This window comes from Histomonas meleagridis (assembly GCF_020186115.1).
Source record: "Histomonas meleagridis strain 2922-C6/04-10x chromosome Unknown contig_118, whole genome shotgun sequence".
Taxonomy (NCBI): domain Eukaryota; phylum Parabasalia; order Tritrichomonadida; family Dientamoebidae; genus Histomonas; species Histomonas meleagridis.
The window spans coordinates 30112-51251 of NW_027150758.1; the positions used below are offsets into that span (position 1 = coordinate 30112).

Consider the following 21140-nt stretch of genomic DNA (forward strand, 5'->3'; position numbering starts at 1 on the left):
AAAGTTTGTAGGTAATGGTAGAACAAGACCACAATGTTCTCAAAGATGGAAACGTGCTTTAGATCCAAGAATTACAAAGGATCCTTGGACACCTGTAGAAGAGAAAAAGCTCATGGATTTAGTTAATGAACATGGTGCTAAAGGTTGGGGAAAAATATCTTTGATGATGGGTTCGAGATCTGACTTACAATGTCGTTATAGATATGATCAAATTAAGAAACAAAGGTATGAAACAAATATAAGAAATTTATCAGAAGATAAATTAAAATTACCAAATCTACATCAATTTGAAAGATTTTCAAATGATCAACTACCACCTTTGTTATGTAGAAAACGGTGTTTTGCGCCAAAAGAATTTTCTATTGATGAACTTCTTTCAAAACCAAAAAAAATAATGCAAAAAAAGCTAGATCCAATTACTTACATTTTAATGGAAAGAGGTAATGATACTCCTTTGGGTTTAAAAGTAAACCATGTCATCGCAATTAATCAATAAAACATTAAAAATTATATTTATTTAGCATGTTCTTAGCGTAGGCAAGTTAGATTTTAAGTTATATTTTTAATGAGGTAATTTCTTTACTTGAATTTAAATTCAGTGTTTTTATAGAATTGTGAATAAACAATTAATATTGATTTAAATATAGTCAAAAGTTTTCTTTACATTAACTAATGTGTAAAAAAAAAATTAATTATGATTTATTTGGAAAATATTGTGTGAGTAATGGAAAGATTGAGCAACCTTTGCTTTTAAAATACTAAAATTTGCATTTAAAATTATCACTTTTTGAACAAAATATTAACTTGGAAATGTCATGTCACATTTCATATCATATGAATTTATGGAAACTCAAAGTAAAACAATAAAAAATATCCCTCCTCATAATCTTTCTATGAACGAATCAATCAAGGTTTTAGAACACCTTGAAAAAATTATATTAAATATAAATGAAAATAATATCAATGAATCCGCCGAATTAACTTTAAATATTATTAGTAATAACATAGCAATTTATCCTAAATTCACTATTAATAGATTGATTTATTCATCATTTATCTCACAAAAGAAAGATTTTCATATATATTTTAATTTCATAAAAACATATGAAAACAAAGAAAAAGAAATTAATGATAATAAAAACAATAAGAATGATGGATTTAAATCCTTTGCAGATTATCTTCTTCGTTTAAATTCTCAAGAATCTTATTTTCTACTTGCGAAAATGATTGAAACAAATTTAATATCGACAAATTTAATTAAAAATCTGAAAACATTTTATTTTGCAAATTATTTTGATAATGATAAAATATATAAGTTAAAGAATTTCGAACACATTCCATTTTGGAAATATTTCTTTGATAATTATGAGGAACTATCAAAGAACTATTGGGAACTTCATAAGCAATTAGTTAAAGAAGGAGTTAATCCGAATGAAATTGCGAAAATAATTCGAAATGATGAAATCGAAAAACTTCAAGAAATTTCATCACAAGAAAATTTTGATTTTAATCAAGCAATCGAACCATCACTTTATGAAAGATATTCATTTATTAATCAAGAAAATGTTACATTAATTGATTATGCAGCATTCTTTTCTTCTGTTAAATGTTTTAAATATTTACTTATGAATAATGTAAATGTAAATAATACAGGTAAATATGCAATTGCAGGTGGAAATGAAGAAATTATTCATTTATGTGAACAGAACCATTCATCATTTGAAGGGGCATATGAAACTGCAATTGAATTCCATCAAAATGATATATTTCATTATATATTTGAAAACAATATTAATGAATTTTCGCCTAAGATGATGTCAAATATATTTTTGATGAGTCCATGTATGAATGTTGAGTTATTTAACTTATTCCGTGAGCAAAAAGGAGTGAATTTTAATTGGAAAAGTAATCCATATTTTTATTTGAATTTTATTCATGAAATTTGATATATCAACTAAAAATTTGGAAGTTTTTTGAATTATTTAAAACACTTTTGATGTTAGCATCTATAAATGGTCACATAGAAATCGTTCAATTACTTCTTGAACGAAAAGGAATTGATATTAATGCTAAAGATATTATTTATTTTAATAATTTTCTATTTCAAAATAATATTTGGAAATTATTTTATTTATTTCAAACAGCACTTATTTTGGCATCTTCAAATGGTCAGACAGAAATAATTGAATTACTTCTTGAACAAGAAGGAATTGATATTCATGCTAAAGATATTTATTTGTTTTATATAGAATTTATTTTAATAATTTTGGTTTTCAAAATAATATTTGGAAATTATTTAAAACAGCACTTATGAATGCATCTGAAAATGGTCGTACAGAAATAGTTAAATTACTTCTTGAACAAGAGAATATTGATATCAATGCTAAAGATATTTATTTGTTTTATTTTATATTTATTTTAATAATTTAATATTTCAAAATAATAATTGGAAATTATTTAAATTATTTAAAACAGCACTTATGTATGCATCTTTAAGAGGTCATAAAGGAATAGTTAAATTACTTCTTGAACAAGAAGGAAGTGATATTAATGCTAAAGATATTTATTTGTTTTATTTAGTATTTATTTCAGTAACTGGATGTTTTAATAAAATTTTTGGAATTTCTTTAAATTATTTGAAACAGCACTTATTTATGCATCTAAAAACGACTATGCAGAAATTGTTAAATTACTTCTTGAACAAAAAGGAATTGATCTTAATACTAAAAATATTATTAATTTGTTTTATTTTGGATTTATTTTAATAATTTCTTATTTGAAAATAATATTTGGAAATTATCTAAATTATTTTGGACAGCACTTATGTTAGCATCTAAAAATGGTCACATTGATATAGTTAAATTACTTCTTGAACAAAAAGGAATCGATGTTAATTCAAGAGATATCTATTAATTATATATAAAATTTATTTTAATTTTTTTATGTTATTTCAAAATAATAATTGAAATTCATTTTAATTTATAAAAAACATCAATTATGTATGCATCTGAAAAAGGCTACACAGATATAGTCAAATTACTTCTTAAACAAAAAGGAATTGATGTTAATGATAAAGATATTTAAATAATTTCTATTTAAATTATTTAAATATTTTGAAACTTTAATATAATGTTTGGAAATTATTTAAATGATTTTGGACAGCACTTTTTTATGGATCTGAAAATGGTCATACAGAAATCGTTAAATTACTTCTTGAACAAGAAGGAATTGATATTAATGCTAAAGAGATTTATTTGTTTTATTTAATATTTATTTTAATAATTTGATATTTTAAAATAATTTTTGGAAATTATTTAAATTATTTAAAACAGCACTTATGAATGCATCTGAGAAAGGCTACACAGATATAGTCAAATTACTTCTTGAACAAGAAGGAATTGATGTTAATGCTAAAGAGATTTATTTGTTTTATTTAATATATATTTTAATAATCCGATATTTCAAAATAAAATTTGGAAATTATTTGAATTATTTAATACAGCACTTATGTACGCATCTTCAAATGGTCATACAGAAATAGTTGAATTACTTCTTGAACAAGAAGGAATTGATATTAATGCTAAAGAGATTTATTTGCTTTATTTGAAATTTATTTTAATAATTTGATATTTTCGGGTAATATTTGGATTTTTTTTAAGAATTTAGAACAGCAATTATTACATCTATAATGGTCACACAGAAATAGTTAAATACTTGTATGCACTTATCCCTCAATAAATCTAAAATATTGTATGTGTTATTATTTTCTTTTAAATTTTCAAAATCCAAAATGAAAATATGTGACTAATTAATATATTAAAATAAAGTTACTAATATATAAGAATTTATTCACAATAAATTGTCACGTGGAAAGTTTGTCAAAAAATAAATGAATAATACTTCATATGACGTTGGCCATCAACGAACCAATCCTATCATCTTACGATCAAATTTAATTCAATCATCGTGTACACAGCAGTCAATCCGAATGGCCAACTGATGAAAGGTTAGATAAAAACCATTACATTGAAAATTACCGATAATTTAACTTTTTGTAATGTTATTTTTAATTTCTGTCCAAAATTTGACTGATTTTACTTATGACATTGACAAAACCGTTTAGGGCAAGAAATGAACAAAACATTTCGCTGGACACTTGATGATTACGAAACAAAGATTGGCAAAAAGGTATCTTATTCTTTTGAGTATTCTCAGTATCAAATTACTCTTACAGCTCGGCTAGAAAAATCAGATTATAAGCCATTTCACATTAAAGCAACAATAGATAGAGATTCCGAAAATTGGAAAACACGTATCAAATTTAAAATTATAAACAAGGAAAATGCATTAGAAACAAAGAAAAAGAAGGCGACTTTTACAAACCAAGAAAAAAAGTCCAAAATCATATTTGATGTTCCTTCTTCATACTTTCTTCATACTTCAGGGTATCTTAATGATGGAGCTCTGGAAATTGATTTAACATTTGAAGATGAATATAGTTCTGACGATGATCCGTTTGGATCAAATATTGATCCCTACGATGACATAGTTTACCAAAGCCCTAACACAACATATTCCTCTAATACTACTTATTGGAATACTACTTATTACAAATCACAAAAAAACAACTCAAAAGAAGAAACCGGCTATGTTGGCCTTAAAAACCAAGGCTGTACTTGTTACTTAAATTCTTTTCTACAATCAATGTTTCATCTTCCAGCATTTCGAAGAATTGTTTATTCATTTCATACGACTGGAAATGAGGATCCAGAAACATCGATTCCTTTAAATCTTCAACGACTTTTTTGTCAAATGCAATTTAGTGATGAACCATGTTCGACCAAATCATTAACAAAAAGCTTTGGTTGGGGTGATTCTGAAGCCTTTGAGCAACATGACATCCATGAATTTTGTTGTGTGTTATTAGAAAATATTGAAAAAAAACTTAAAGGCACTGAACTTGAGAATTCAATAGCTGAGTTATTTAAAGGTCGATTTCGTTCCTTTATTCGTTGTCGTAATGTTAATTATGAAAGTTCTCGAGTTGAAGATTTTTATGATCTTCAAATGACGGTTAAGGGGTGCCCCAATTTAGAAAAGTCTTTTGAGAGTTATGTTGAAACCGAAGAATTTGTTGGGGAAAACCAATATAAAACTGATGATTATGGGTTACAAGATGCAGATATGGGGACCGAATTTATTGAGTTTCCTAAGATCTTACAATTACATTTGCGCCGATTTGATTTTGATTATAATACATTACAACAAATTAAAATCAATGACAAGTTTGAGTTTCCAAAAGAGATTGATTTAAGCCCATATTTAGCCAAAGATTCCAAAGGTAAACCATCAGTCTTTGAATTATTTGGAGTATTAGTACATTCAGGGAGTGCATTTGCAGGACATTATTATTCATTTCTCCGGACGAAGTTAGATGACCAATGGTATGAATTTGATGATAGTGATGTTACAAAGACAACAGAAGAAAAAGCGATTAATGATAATTTTGGTGGTGAATATCAAAGTATAACACGAAATGTTTGGAAACGAGAAAAGTCATATTCGGCATATATATTAATATATGTCCGTAAAGATGCAGAACATGAAGTATATACAGAGATACCGAATGAAACAGTTCCGAAACATTTGAAAGATTTCTTTGAGCGTTCGAAAGAAGAAAAAGAACATCGTAAAAAGCTACGAGAAGAAATGAAGAATCAAATACCAATTGAACTTATTGATGAAGATTCCATTAAAGTTAACACATCGAAATATGAAAATGGATTTGAAGTTGAAGATAACAAACAAATTATTTATGTTGAAAAGACAACGAAAATATCCGAATTATATAATATCATTAGCGAGAAAAGACAAATACCAAATGAAAACTTAATTTTATGGAAATGTAAATATTCCGGTGTACCAACATCTGTATTACCACGAAATAGTACAAAAATTGTATCAACATTTGGATATTCATTAACATTATTTATTGATAACATACCCAATTTCAAACAATTAGAAGATGATGAAATTAATATTTGGGCGAAGTTCTTCTTTCCAGGCAAAAGTTATCCATTACAATATATTGGACAATTTCGAATAAAGAGCACGTCAATTATCTCCGAAATTTATGAACAAATTAATACCAAAATTGGATATCCTAAAGATACATCATTAATATCATATATTGAAACAACTACATATCCTAAACTTATTAATCATTCATTAACATTTGATGATGAATCGATTAGTACTGGTTCGATTCTAATCTTTCAACAAACACTTGGCGATGAATTATTAACACCGAACATTGAATTTTATGTTAATACCAAAGAAGATGATCATAAAAATAAAGAAGAAGAAGAAATCAAAGATAAAGGAGAATATAGTAATGTTCCTATCATTAATACTAATGATAATATTAATCCTCAAATGTTATCAGTGAAACAATTCCTTTCATCACGATCAGAATTACTTGAAATATTAGTTAGTGATATCCATAACTTAGATACGCCATTATTCTTCTTAAGGTTTCCATCATCATCAACATTTACTGATGTTAAATGTTTCATAGCTAAGAATGCAAATATTGATTATTCACCTGAAAATGATTCGATTGAATTATATAAAGAAGATTCTGAACATCCAAATAAACCTTCATTAAATGCGATGGGATTAAGTTATACATCACCGAACTTTTTATGGTCACGAAATTATTTACGTAATAATTATTCATATCATCATATATACTTTAATTATATCAAAGGAATATCTGAGAAAGAATTAAGTTTAACACGAAATATCCCAATTCTATTTTCGAAAGATGGATATTTACCAGAGAAATTGTTCCATTATAGAGTACCGAAAAATGATAATATAAATGAAATCAAAAATAAATTAATCAATGAAGGATTATTAGACAGTAAAACTAATTATCGATTCATTGAAGAATGGAATAATAAAATTTATCGAATCTTCTCAATGAATGATGTTCCATATCAAACAAATTCACCTTTAAGAATTGATGTGATTCCAGCCGATCAATTAAATGTGAATGAAAATGAATTAATGATAAAATGTTGTTACGCTAGAAAAGGTGATTACTATTTGGATTGTTTCGGTTTCCCATTTTTAATTAAGTTAATTCCAAATGAAAATTTGTCGGAATTAAAAAATAGAATTAAAAATAATATTAAAATGTCTGATGAAGAATTTAATAAATACGACCTAATCGTGGGCGATACTTATGGATCACAAAGTGATTTAATTGAGTTAAAAGATGATGATATAGTAATAGAGAAAATTAGTAAGGAAAACGACTGCTTGTTCTTGCTGAGCAAAGAGGAAAAAAAGAAAAAGAAAAAAGTGGTAAATGGCTATGGCTATAGGACAAAGGAAAAGGCTCTGAAAATTGATAACTAATAATAAAAGTGATAATCTTAGAATGTTTTGTTTAGTAATGAAATTAGTTAATCATTGTAATTAAAAACTTTTTATGGGTACAAAAAATATACCTAAAAACTAAAGAAAAAATGGTACCTGTGGGGTTCGAACCCACGCACCTCTCGGTATTGGGGCTTAAATCCAACGCCTTAGACCACTCGGCCAAAGTACCATCGATTGTGCTTTTAATTGAAATATTAAAGAAGATAATTTTGATAATTTTCATACAAAATATGAAGTTGGAGGGTGAATGTTAAGCAAACTTTAACAAAAAATTTATTTCTCATTTCAAATTTTAGAAAAAGAATATTTATTCAAAGTTATTGAGCTTAAACAAGCACAAATATCTTGGACAAAAATCTGAGATTTCAAAAATAAAAAATTGTTCTTTATACATTAATATTATATATAAAATTAAGGCATATTTGAGAAATTATTTAAAATATCTTGAAATTAATTTGATACTCATCTTGGAAAATATCATCTACATAACTACAACACAATGGTTAACCTAATGCCCTCACTTAGTATTGATATAAATTAAAATTATCGCAATATTTAATATTTTTGTTTTTTTCACTTATGAAACATGACGTAAGGCATTTCATGTAGTTTAATTATTGCTTTCAATCATCAACGTTAAAGATAAAATCTTATGAGAAGAATTTGTTCCCCAAAAAAGATATTTTTAAATCAAATTCATTCGAATGTTAACATATTGCCACTCGGGATTTGTTGTAAAGACCCTCTTGATGTTCATTTATTCTTTTAGTACAATCTTTTTCGTAATTTGATACACATTTTCCCGCTTTTAATCGTCTTGTTCTTTCATTCTTTTTGAATTTGATCATATTTTAATCAAATATTTTTTTAATTCATTGTTTATATCTCTTTTGTTCGTTTAATGCACCTTATTCATTCATTAGCATTATTTCAATTACTTCTTTTTTGTGTCTCAATTTATCATTCCGCTCTAATTTGTTCATTTTTTGTATAAGATTTTGTTATTTTTGCATCTCAGTAATTTCACTTATATTAACAAAATCGCATATTTTAAAGTTAAAGTTAATTACCCTGATGTCTTTCCAATTCGCGATTTTTACGACCGTTTATAGTATTCAAAAAATAGTAAACGGCCTAGTGTGGCCACAATGCACAGCAATATATTTCCAGGAAAACCCCATAAAGACTACACGAATTACAAAAAAAGGCCAACAAAATATCAAGATATAACTAATTTTAAAGAAACGAAAGATTTTTTAGTTTCACACCAATTTATCGCAGATTTTAAGAAGAGAAACCATCTCTCTTCTATGGTTTTACATCCTAAAAGGAGACCAAATGTGACTGATAAAGAAAAATCTAATTGGATCGATACAATACAAAACCTTCTTACTTCTGTTGATCATAGTAGAATTGTCAATGTGGATGAAACATGCTGGAAGTGTTTTCCACATGGTATGGTAACTTGAACAGAAAAAGGATCTGATTTAATGTCGATCAACTTAAATTCTTCACCAAAGGCATCGATAACTGTCCTGGCGAGCATACGTTCAGATGGAACCAAAATTCCCCTTTACTTTATAGCAAAAGGAAAGACTGATCTTGTAGAAACAACACAAATTGGTGATGTTTCACCTCACATGTCCACCCACTCAGAAAACAGATGGACCACTGAGGAAACGTTTTATAGTATTTACTGTTCCTCCGGCAACACTTCAATGACGAAGATCCTATAAATTTGTTACTTGACTCATATAAAGCCCACAAATGTCAATCAATTATCGATTTGGCAGAAACTCTGAAGATTAAATTATATTTCAAACCACCCGGTATGACTGATGAATTTCAACCATTAGATCGAAGGTTCTTCGGGTGTTTGAAGGCTACAGCACGTTATCTGTTTCGAAAAGAGTACAATCAAAACAATGAAAAAAAATTTACCAAATTACAAGCAGCATAATGCATGGTTTGGGCATGGGAACACCTGCAACCCAATATAATCCAAGAGTCTTGGTCAATCTATGAATAAAACATTTATACATTAATTTTCTTTCAGACAGAAAGAATTCATATTGAGAGAAACGGTTTTTAACGGTCGTAAAAATCGCGAATTGGAAAGACATCAGGGTAATTTTAAATGAAAAACTTAAATTCATTTTTTAAAGAAAATAAATAAAATAAAATAAAAAATAAAAAATAAATAATAATAATAATAATAATAATAATAATAATAATAATAATAATAATAATAATAATAATAATAATAATAATAATAATAATAATAATAATAATAATAATAATAATAATAATAATAATAATAATAATAATAATAATAATAATAATAATAATAATAATAATAATAATAATAATAATAATAATAATAATAATAATAATAATAATAATAATAATAATAATAATAATAATAATACAATAATAATAATAATAATAATAATAATAATAATAATAATAATAATAATAATAATAATAATAATAATAATAATAATAATAATAATAATAATAATAATAATAATAATAATAATAATAATAATAATAATAATAATAATAATAATAATAATAATAATAATAATAATAATAATAATAATAATAATAATAATAATAATAATACATATATAAACAATAATAATAATAATAATAATAATAATAATAATAATAATAATAATAATAATAATAATAATAATAATAATAATAATAATAATAATAATAATAATAATAATAATAATAATAATAATAATAATAATAATAATAATAATAATAATAATAATAATAATAATAATAATAATAATAATAATAATAATAATAATAATAATAATAATAATAATAATAATATATAATAATAATAATAATAATAATAATAATAATAATAATAATAATAATAATAATAATAATAATAATAATAATAATAATAATAATAATAATAATAATAATAATAATAATAATAATAATAATAATAATAATAATAATAATAATAATAATAATAATAATAATACATAATAATAATAATAATAATAATAATAATAATAATAATAATAATAATAATAATAATAATAATAATAATAATAATAATAATAATAATAATAATAATAATAATAATAATAATAATAATAATAATAATAATAATAATAATAATAATAATAATAATAATAATAATAAAAGTGGAAAGAATAATATTTATTTATTGTTATCCTGGAGTTCTATATCCACCACGATTACACTTACATTATCTTGTGTTCCTCTGGCTATGGCCGCGCTTGTCAACAAACCAGCAGCCTTATGTATATCCACACATTTCGACACTATTTCCCCGACTTCCTCATTATTCATCACATCGAAAACACCGTCGCATGCCAGAACCAGTCTGAAGTCATTTTCTGTAATTGGATGCTTTGTCATGTCAGGTGTACGCGATACGCCATCTATCATAAAGTCTCCAATAGCGCGTGATATTGCGAGGTGCGAACTCAGTCGACCTGATGCTACAAATGCGCGCCCATCTTTTAGTACATCGAGCTCACTTCGTTCGGTTGGCCGATGATCAAATGTGAGTGACTCAACTGAGCCGTCCTTCCGCACTACGAGCGCCCGTGCATCGCCAAGGTGCGCTACACTTATGGATGATGGTGTTACTAATGCTAATACTAATGCAGCGCCATCATTAACTTGTAGTTTAAAAAGTTGTTCATTGACATTTTTAAGTATGGAGGCAATGTCAACGATTGTCTTTGTTTTAGATTGTTCAAAAAGCTGTGGAATAAGTGAAGCTGATATTGATGAGGATTGATATCCGCCATGACCATCAATAACACCATAAAGTGAAGGCACTAAAGGACCGGTACTTTCGCGGATAATAAAAGAGTCTTCCATTTCATTTCGAAATCCTATTGTATCACAATATCCAAATTTCTTACCACGAAAGAATTTGACTTTGGGTGTGTTCAAGGACTTGGCCATTTTATAGTTGGTTGTAACTAATTCACGAATTGTATTTGGAATTGGCGTTGTATGTCGAATATCAGTTCCGAATAAATCAACCGTATCAATGTTAGGGAAAAGCGAAAGATCCAATTTAAATGATAATGGGTTAAGTGCAAGCTTCAGTATCTTTAAAGATGTTAAATGCTTGAATTGGAATTTGCTGATTTGGTTGCACGTTAAGTCGAGGCTTGTCAGAAAAAGTAAATCATTTTCGCAAACAAACTCAGTCAATAAATTGTGAGAAAAGTCTAAAGTTGAAATGTATTGAGGAAGTGGAGGAAGTTTTGAAATTTGGTTACCAGCAAGAATAAGAGTAACGACCTCAGGTATTTCAGTAAGTTCAGTAATTTGATTCCATGAAAAATTAATAGTTTCAATCCCTTGACATGAAAGTAAAATTTCAGGAAGCTCAGTAAATTGACAATTACAAGCTACAATCTCTTTAAGTGTATCAGGAAGAGGTGGAAGTGAAGACATCGGATTATCACTAATATATAATGAGATAAGTTGAGATGAACCAATTTCATCTGGAAGATTTGAAATATTATTTTTGGTTAAAATAAGGGTCGTTAACATCTGGAAATCAAAGAGAGCAGATGGAACAGTGGATATTCCATTTGCTGTTAGATCAATTAATTTGATTCCTTTAGAAAGATGATCTGTCCGAATTTCTGTAATAGAATTATGCCGCATTAAAAGATGTGTTATGTTACTTTGACTAAAGTCCGGTATATCTTTAAAATGATTGTCATTAAATTGTAAACCTTTTAATCCTTGTGATGTAATAGGATTTGCACTTTCAAATTTGTTATCTGTAGCTATAAATCGTTCAATGTTTGAAGGCAATTCAGGAAAATTAATAAAATGATTTGATCTTATGTCAAGATAAACAAGATTCTGGAGACCGTTTATTGGCTCACCCCAATTTTTGATGCAATTGTGATTAATCTCGATTTTAGAAATTGTTGGTGGAAGCGAAGAAGGAAATTGATCTAAAAAATTATAAGAAAGAATAAGCGTTGAAAGACGTGGGGCAAATTTTGAAATGGGTGGAATTGAACAAAGTCGATTAAAAGAAAGATCAAGTAAAGTAAGGCATTCAAACATACAACTATCAGTGATGTCAACAAGAATATTTCCTGAAAGTTTTAATTCCTTAAGATTTGGTAGATTATTTGTTGATAGAGAACGAATTTGATTAAAACCTAAATTAGCTTTTTCAATACATGGTGGAAGTTCCGGGAAATCGCTAAGAAGATTTAAAAATAAATCAAGATGTAGAATAGAATCAAGTGATGTTGAAAACGATTCTAACATGTTTCTGTCAAGAAAGAGATCAGTTATAGATCTCATAGAATCCAATGATTTTGGAATTTGTCTAAGCTGATTTGATGATAACCTTAATTTTTTTAAAGATGGAAAATCGAACTCTATTTCATTAAGATTTTCATCTTGAGAATATAAGGCATTATCTGAAAGGTCTAGTGTTTCTAAATTGTCTAATTTTTTAGGGAAAAGTTTTAATGTGTTATGTGGTGCATCGATTGAAATTAAAGGATGGTCCGGTGAAATGTAAAATGGTATACGGCATAACTTCAATCGAGCAATTGAAAGGTGTGTTGTTTCTGGAGGGAGATTTGGAGCAGATTCGTCCTGCCCCATTTGAAAATTTTTCGTTCAAAACCGTTAAGGTTTCGGTGCACGAAAAACGAAAACCAAATTTCTAACAAAGCAAGTTTTGTTCTGATTAAAATATAAATTAGCATTCATATTTTTTAGATATTGTATTAACTCTAATATAAGTTATAACAATACTAACTTAATTCCAAAATTGATTTCAAAAATGAAAAGATTGGTTAATTACCATCAAAGAATAAAAGATTTTGAGTGCCCTTAACGAATTACACAGTGTTAAATCATTTAATAAGTTAAGTTGAATGTTATGTTTATTAGATATCAAGCCATCCAAAATGCTTTCAAGGAGCTCATCGAGCCTTAGCCCTCATTTGCCTCCTCTTTCTTTTAAGTCTCCGCATACGTTTCTTCAACCATTTTCCACGCATCTTTCCAAAGGAACGACCAAACCGCTGAAACGATGATTTTTTTCTGAAATGACTTACAACACAGAAGACAGAAATAAAAAATGTTACTACAATATTCCAAATTTCTTATTAAAACAAGATCATAAAATTATAACAATGATTTTTCAATAAAATAACGATTATTGTATATTTTAAGTTTTTTACTTTAATTTTATGATGATCAAGAAAAAAAAGTTTTTAAGTTCACCAACTTCAGTTCGATTTTTGACAGGCTAACTGTAATAACGGCCTATATTGAATCAAAAGTGCTTTTGTTATGATTTTATAACGCTCAAAAATGTCTTAATTGAAAGAAAACGATGATACAAAACGTTATCATAACAATTAACACAAAACAAAAAAGTGACATGAAAGATGTATACAAATAAATAGCCAGATACATTCAAATATTGAATGGCGCAACGATACACATTTCACTTAATTAGTAAAAATGTCGCTTAGCTCTAAGGGACTTTACACACCAGACGTTTCAAGAAGCTTTGCAAAATTGGTACCTGTAGATGGAAATGGCGCTGCCGCACACGTTGCTTACCATATGAGCGAAGCATCATTATTATATCCAATCACACCATCAACAGCAATGGGAGAACAATATGATAAATGGGCTGCAAGTGGTAAGAAGAATGTCTTTGGTCATGTTCCAGTTTGCCGTGTTCTTCAATCAGAAGCAGGTGCTGCTGGAGCTCTTCATGGTGCTGCATCCGTTGGAACATTTTGCACAACATTCACTGCTTCACAAGGTTTGCTTTTGATGATTCCTAACATGTTAAAGACAGCAGGTGAATTATGGCCAGCTGTATTTCATGTAGCTGCACGTGCAGTTTCTACACAAGCTTTATCCATTCAAGGCGATCATGCAGATGTCATGTGCGTTAAAAACACAGGTTTTGCAATGCTTTCATCATCAACTGTTCAAGAATGTCAAGATCTTGCTGCAATTGCTCACATGTCAACAGTTGATGCACAAATACCATTTGTTCACTTCTTCGAAGGATTTAGACTTTCACATGAAATTGATTCAATTGTTCAATTAACACCAGAAGAAATGAAACAATTAATGCCATTTGAAAAACTTAATCAAATCAGAAACAGGTCATTAAATCCTGCTCACCCAATGGCATTAGGACATTCCCAAGGAGCTGATGCATATTTCCAAACTGTTGAACTTTATAATCCATTTTATGACAAGTTACCAGAAATTGTTGAAGCGAACATGAAGAAATTTGCTGATCTTACAGGAAGAGAATATCATCTTTTCGATTATTATGGACATCCACAAGCAGAAGATGTTATTGTTATGATGGGTGCAGGTTCTACATCTGTTCGTGAATGCATTGATCTTATGAAAGGTGAAAAAGTTGGTTTAATAATTCCAAGACTTTATCGTCCATGGTCCTCAAAGCGTTTCCTTGAAATCTTACCTAAGACTGTCAAACGTGTTTCAATTATGGATCGTTCTAAAGATCCTGCAGCTCCAGCAGAACCATTATTCATGGATGTTGCATATACACTTAAGCAAGCAGGGCACCCCGCCAAATGTTATGGAGGCCGTTACGGACTTGCCTCCAAAGATTTCACGCCACTTCATGCTAAGGCAATTTATGATAACATGAGGTCATCACAACCTAAAGAACACTTCACTGTTGGAATTAATGATGATGTCACATTCTTATCATTACCAAAAGCAGAGTTACCAGGATTTGGCGAAGATTCCAAAGTATCACAATCAATCTTCTGGGGTCTTGGAGGTGATGGAACAATTGGTGCCAACAAAGCAGCTATTAAAGCATGCATTGATGAACGTGGAATTTATGCGCAAGGATACTTTGCATATTCAGCCGATAAATCCAATTCCCTTACACGTTCATATTTAAGAATGTCACCAAATCCAATTCATTCACAATATACAATTACACATGCAGACTTTGTAGGTTGTACATTACCATCATATGTTACCCAATATCCAATGGCTGAAAATCTTAAGGATGGCGGAGTCTTCTTCCTTAACTTCCCAAGCTCAGACATCAGTTATTTAGACAAATTCCTTCCAGCAGATTTCAAGCGTAAGTTAGCCAAGAAGCATGCCAAGTTATATGTTATTGATGCTTCCTCATTAGCACTGGAATGCGGATTAAATGGTAAAATCTCCACAATCGTTCAAGCATGTTATTATCATTTAACACAAGTATTAGGTAAGAATTGGTTACCAATTACACTTAAATGGATCGAAAAAGAATTTGGTCGCTTAGGTGATGATGTTGTTAATAAGAATAAGAAAGCAGCAAGTATGGCATCTGAAAGACTTAAACTTATTCCAATTCCAGATTATTGGTTAACAGCTGAAGATGAACCAGGACAATTTATCTCTAAGTCCGAAATATCATTTATGAAGAAACCTACACATGAAATACCTAAATATAAGACAGAAGTATTAGATAAAGTATTTACCACAAAAGGAGGATCATTACCAGTTTCAGCATTTAAGGATAGTCTTGGAGGTATTTCACCAGTAGCTTCAACTAAATGGTTAAAGAAAGGACTTTCACAATCAGCGCCATCATGGAATTCTACAACATGTATCCAATGTAATGCATGTTCAGCAGTATGCCCACAATCAGTCATTCGTCCATTCTTAATCACAGAAGAAGAAATCAAATCAGCGCCTAAACAAATCCAAAGAGATTTAGTTACAATCAAAGCTAAAGGTAAAGAATTAAAGGGATTACAATATCGTATCCAATGTTCACCATATGATTGCATTAATTGTAAACTTTGTGTTGATATCTGTCCAACTAAAAGTCTTACAATGAAACAAACTATAGGTAATGATGAAGCATTACAATATGCTAAGGAACAAAATGACTTATTCATTTATCTTGATGATGTTATACCAAATCGTGGACATTTAATCAAAGATAAATATACAGTTCGTGGATCACAATTCCAAAAGCCACTTATAGAATTCCCAGGTTCATGTCAAGGATGCAATGAAACATTAGTTGCAAAGATTGCGACACAATTATTCGGAAAGCGTATGTTAATAGCTAATGCATCAGGTTGTTCATCAGTTTGGGGCGGTTCATTCTCAAAGATTCCATTTACTACTGATGAAAATGGAAGAGGACCAGCATGGGCACGTTCATTATTTGAAGATAATGCTGAATTTGGCTTTGGCATGACAATTGGTCTTGAATTACGTCGGAAACAACTTCATGAAGACTTAACACCAATTATTAATGACAAAATCTTCATGATGAAATTACCAAAGGAATTATCAAATGCATTAAATGAATGGTATAATGATTGGATGGATGGAGAAAAGACACTTCAACTTGAGCCAATATTATTAGAACAACTTAATAACAATCGTCATATCAAACGTCTTGACGTATTACAAGATAAGAGGGACTTATGGGTTAAGCCATCCAATTGGATCTTCGGTGGAGATGGATGGGCTTATGACATTGGATTTGGAGGCTTAGATCATGTAATGGCATCTGGAAAGAACTTCAATGTATTAGTGTTCGATAATGAAATCTATGCTAACACAGGAGGACAACAATCGAAGGCTACGCAATTAGGCGCAATTGCAGAATTCGCTGCTAATGGTAAAGATACACCTAAGAAAGACTTAGGCTTCATGATGATGGGTTATGGTAATGTTTATGTTGCTTCATGCGCTTTAGGCACACAAAATGATTTGAAGCATTTGATCAAATGTTTGAAGGAAGCAGAATCATTCGATGGTCCTTCATTAGTACTTGTATACTGCAACTGTATTATGCACCACATTAAAGGAGCTATTGGCGCAGCGTCATTCAAGGCACACCAATTGGCTGTAGAAAGTGGATATTGGCCAATTTACTCGTACGACCCACGAAGAGAGAAAGAAGGAAAGAACCCATTGGAGTTCTTATCGAAGAAGCCTGATTTGGAGAAGTTGGATAAGTTCTTGGATATGGAAGTGAGATACAATAGATTAAAGAAGAATAACCCTAAGCTCGCAAAGGAATTAAGAAACAAGTTACATAAGGATGTGCTCAAGAATTACAAGAAATATCTCACATTTTCAAAGGTTTTTGAACCATGAAAAATAGTAAAAACTCCAAAATAACTGAGTAAGTCAAAAGATGTTTTCGTATCTTTCATTTGATTCGAAAGATATTTGTTTGAGAAGTGATAGGAATTCTTTAGAGATAAGAGCGGAGAAAGAGCTGTGCACTAATTCGAAATAAATTGTATGAAGTAATCAGCAAAACATTTTGAACAAATTTCCGATTTGAATCAATTTTATTATATTAACACAACTATTATTCTTTTAAGCAAAACAAATGTTTTATGCATATTTCATCGAGTTATATTGTTGTATGTTTCAAGCGTAAAAAAAAATTTATCCATTTTTCCCACAGAACATTAACCCTTGGAGATAAAAGTGCCAGAACATTTTTTTCAATGATTTATAATCGTTGCCAGAAATTAAAAACATGTTTATCTTTAAAATTATTTTACTTAATGCAAATTTAACTCAACAAAATTACTGCCTTTATATGGGGTATATAGTTTACTTCTTTTGAACCAATTATTTCATTTGGAATTCTCAAAAATTCCCTTTTTTTCTTCCTGGCCGCTAGCTAATCTATTCAATTTGTTTGGCCAGGAGCTTACAATTTAAATAGTGTCACCATTGAAATTTGAGGAGCTAACCATTGAAAAATAGTCATATCACTTTGCATCATGTCTCTTGTTTCATCAACAAGCAGCACATCATTCGCTCGTGGTTTTGCCCTTTGCAAGGCAGCTCTCCCATACAGAAAGGTTGGTATTGATCTTTTACATGATAGCCAACTTAACCATGGAACTGGTTTCACACATGAAGAACGTGATCGTTTCCATCTTCGTGGTTTACTTCCACACAAGGTTTTCACAGTCGACGAACAAGTTCAACGTATCCGTAAACAATTTGAACTTCTTCCAACACCACTCTTAAAGTACATTTTCCTTGCCAACGAACGTGAAAAGAACGAACACACATTCTGGCGTTTCCTTTACACATATCCAGCCGAACTTACAATGCCAGTTCTTTATACTCCAACAGTCGGTGAAGTTTGCACCAAGTGGGCACTTCACAGACAATCATACCGCGGTATCTACATCACACCAGAAGATTCTGGTCATATCAAAGAAATTCTTCGTAACTATCCATCACAAGATATCCGCTGCATTGTCGTTACAGATGGTGGCCGTATCCTTGGTCTTGGCGATCTTGGTGCTTCCGGTCTTGGTATCCCAGTTGGTAAGCTTATGCTTTACACCCTCTGCGGTCAAGTTAATCCGTACTACACATTACCAATCCAACTTGATGTTGGTACAGATCGTAAGGAAATCCTCAACGATCCACTCTACGAAGGCTGGAGACATCCACGTCTTAGGGGTGATGAGCATCTCAAATTTGTCTCCGAATTTGTTGATGCTGTCAAAGAAGTTTATGGCTCAACATGTCTTATCCAATGGGAAGACTTCGAAATGGAAACAGCATTCCGTCTTCTTGACCATTTCCGCTGGAGGTGCAATTGCTTCAACGATGATATCGAAGGCACAGCCGCAGTTACAGCAGCCGCTGTTGCATGCGCACCACGTATCAAAGGCGTAAAACCACTTTGGGAACAAAAGATTATCTTTATTGGTGCTGGCTCAGCCGCCACAGGCATTGCCAACCTCATTGTTGACATGGCACAATCCCAATCCAAGCTTCCACGTGAGATGCTCCTTAAGAACATCATCATGTTCGATGCCAAGGGAATGGTCACAGCCGATCGTACTGATCTCTATGACTTCAACAAGCCATTCATGCACAAGATGCATCGCTATGACTCCGTCCTCGAAGCATGCCAGAAGTGGGGTGCAACAGGCATCATTGGTGTTTCTGGTTGCCCAGGACTTATTACAAAGGAAATTGTTGAACAACTTTGTAAGAACACAGAACGCCCAATCGTCTTCGCTCTTTCCAACCCAACAATCAAGGCCGAGTGCACTGCCGAACAAGCTTACAAGTGGTCCAACGAAAAGGCACTCTTCTGCTCTGGTTCACCATTCCCAGACTACAAGACAAAGAGCGGAAAGACACTCGTACCATCACAAGCTAACAACTCTTGGATCTTCCCTGCCGTTGGTTTCGCTCTCGTTGCTACAAAGGCTCGCCATTGCCCATCAAAGGTATTCGAAGTTGCTGCTTTGTCACTCGCCAAGTTAACAACTAAAGAAGACCTCGAAAAGAGCGCTTTGTTACCACCAATGGCTCTCATTAGAGAAAAGGCTAGAGACATCTCACTCGATGTGGCTAAGTACTTATACGAACAAGAATTGGCCACTGCTGAAATACCAGCTCATATGACACTCGCTGAATTCCTCGAAAGTCAACGTTTCAACCCATCCGGTGAATACGATCACGTTTACTAAATAAATTAAATTGGTGCAATTAACGTATAAATGTTTGACATGAATTTGAGGAACTTTGTTTGCAATTTGGTTTTTTAACATTTTTAACATATGACTACGTAAATGCAATGCTAAATGTAATAGAACACATTGTCTGCGCATTTGAAATTTTTTTTTTACACAAGAACTTCAAAGAATAATCAAAATTTTGGATCTTTGGAAATGTCGTTGAAGTGCTTAAAGGTTCTTCAATCCATGATAATCGTTCTGATAAAGCCCAATAGATGCGATAATAAAACTATCCTTCCTTTGTATTTTCGTTTTTAGTTTTTTTCAAAACGATAAACTATTTAATTAGACGCAAATTTGTTTAAATGGTGAAACATTTTAAGGGTTATGTTATAATATACCAAAGTGATACATTTGATGGGTTAAATATAACAATGATGAACGAAAGCCGATGCTAACACTGTTATTTTGTATTAAATATTGTTAATAACACAAATATGTCTTCATCCAATTTTCCTCTTAAAGTAATCATATATCGAAATGTTTTCATCTTATGTAACTTTAGAACATTCGTCACATATATTTTTTTCTTTACACAAACATTAAGTATTTAATTTTAGTATTATTTTTTGGTTTTTTACTTATTTTTGACAATAGTGAAATAAAAAATGATGCCTAATGGGAATATGCGTTTTTTTCTGTAGTTTTGATTACAGCGTTCTTTTACCATTGCTTTTTATATTGTTAATTCATATTTAACATAATAACCAAAAAACCGAAGAAGAATCATATGATATTAATGAAAACGACAATTAAAAAAATAATTTTTCAATTAAATATTCCCAAAATTATATTAAAGAAGAACCATTTCATAAAGATTTCAAAGAGGATGGTCATGTAGCTCACATATGATGTTATTCATGCTTGTTAATAAGGGTTTTAATTACAGTAAATATTATATTTTTAAAATACACTTCAACTAGTAAAATATTAAAACAAAATATTTCAGGACAAATTATATTTCTATTCATAGCAAAAATTTTATTAATTACATTTTTTGAATTATTTTTATGAGGTTCGAAATATTAATTATATAATGTTCAAGAATTATTATGAATGATTTTTTATTTTTTAGTTTTGATGCTTTCATAA

At 29.8% G+C, this 21140-nt stretch overlaps 4 protein-coding genes across 4 annotated transcripts; 3 read left to right on the forward strand and 1 right to left on the reverse strand.

The window, feature by feature from the left end:
• Positions 1 to 4131: 4131 nt before the first annotated feature.
• Positions 4132 to 7425, forward strand: GO595_000841 (Clan CA, family C19, ubiquitin hydrolase-like cysteine peptidase; the record flags this gene model as incomplete). Its single annotated transcript, XM_067921991.1, has 2 exons — positions 4132 to 6682; positions 7283 to 7425. 2 exons carry the CDS (start codon positions 4132 to 4134, stop codon positions 7423 to 7425), a joined length of 2694 nt encoding a protein of 897 aa, XP_067778784.1.
• Positions 7426 to 10638: 3213 nt separating this feature from the next.
• GO595_000842 (protein phosphatase 2C) lies at positions 10639 to 13104 on the reverse strand (the record flags this gene model as incomplete). Its single annotated transcript, XM_067922002.1, has 1 exon — positions 10639 to 13104. The coding sequence occupies one exon, from the start codon at positions 13102 to 13104 to the stop codon at positions 10639 to 10641; it is 2466 nt and encodes an 821-aa protein (XP_067778785.1).
• An 870-nt stretch (positions 13105 to 13974) lies between these two features.
• On the forward strand, positions 13975 to 17634 carry GO595_000843 (pyruvate:ferredoxin (flavodoxin) oxidoreductase; the record flags this gene model as incomplete). The annotated part of the gene is made up of 1 exon (XM_067922013.1): positions 13975 to 17634. The coding sequence occupies one exon, from the start codon at positions 13975 to 13977 to the stop codon at positions 17632 to 17634; it is 3660 nt and encodes a 1219-aa protein (XP_067778786.1).
• Positions 17635 to 18278: 644 nt separating this feature from the next.
• Positions 18279 to 20000, forward strand: GO595_000844 (adhesin AP65-1 precursor; the record flags this gene model as incomplete). The annotated part of the gene is made up of 1 exon (XM_067922024.1): positions 18279 to 20000. The coding sequence occupies one exon, from the start codon at positions 18279 to 18281 to the stop codon at positions 19998 to 20000; it is 1722 nt and encodes a 573-aa protein (XP_067778787.1).
• Between the last annotated feature and the right edge of the window lie 1140 nt (positions 20001 to 21140).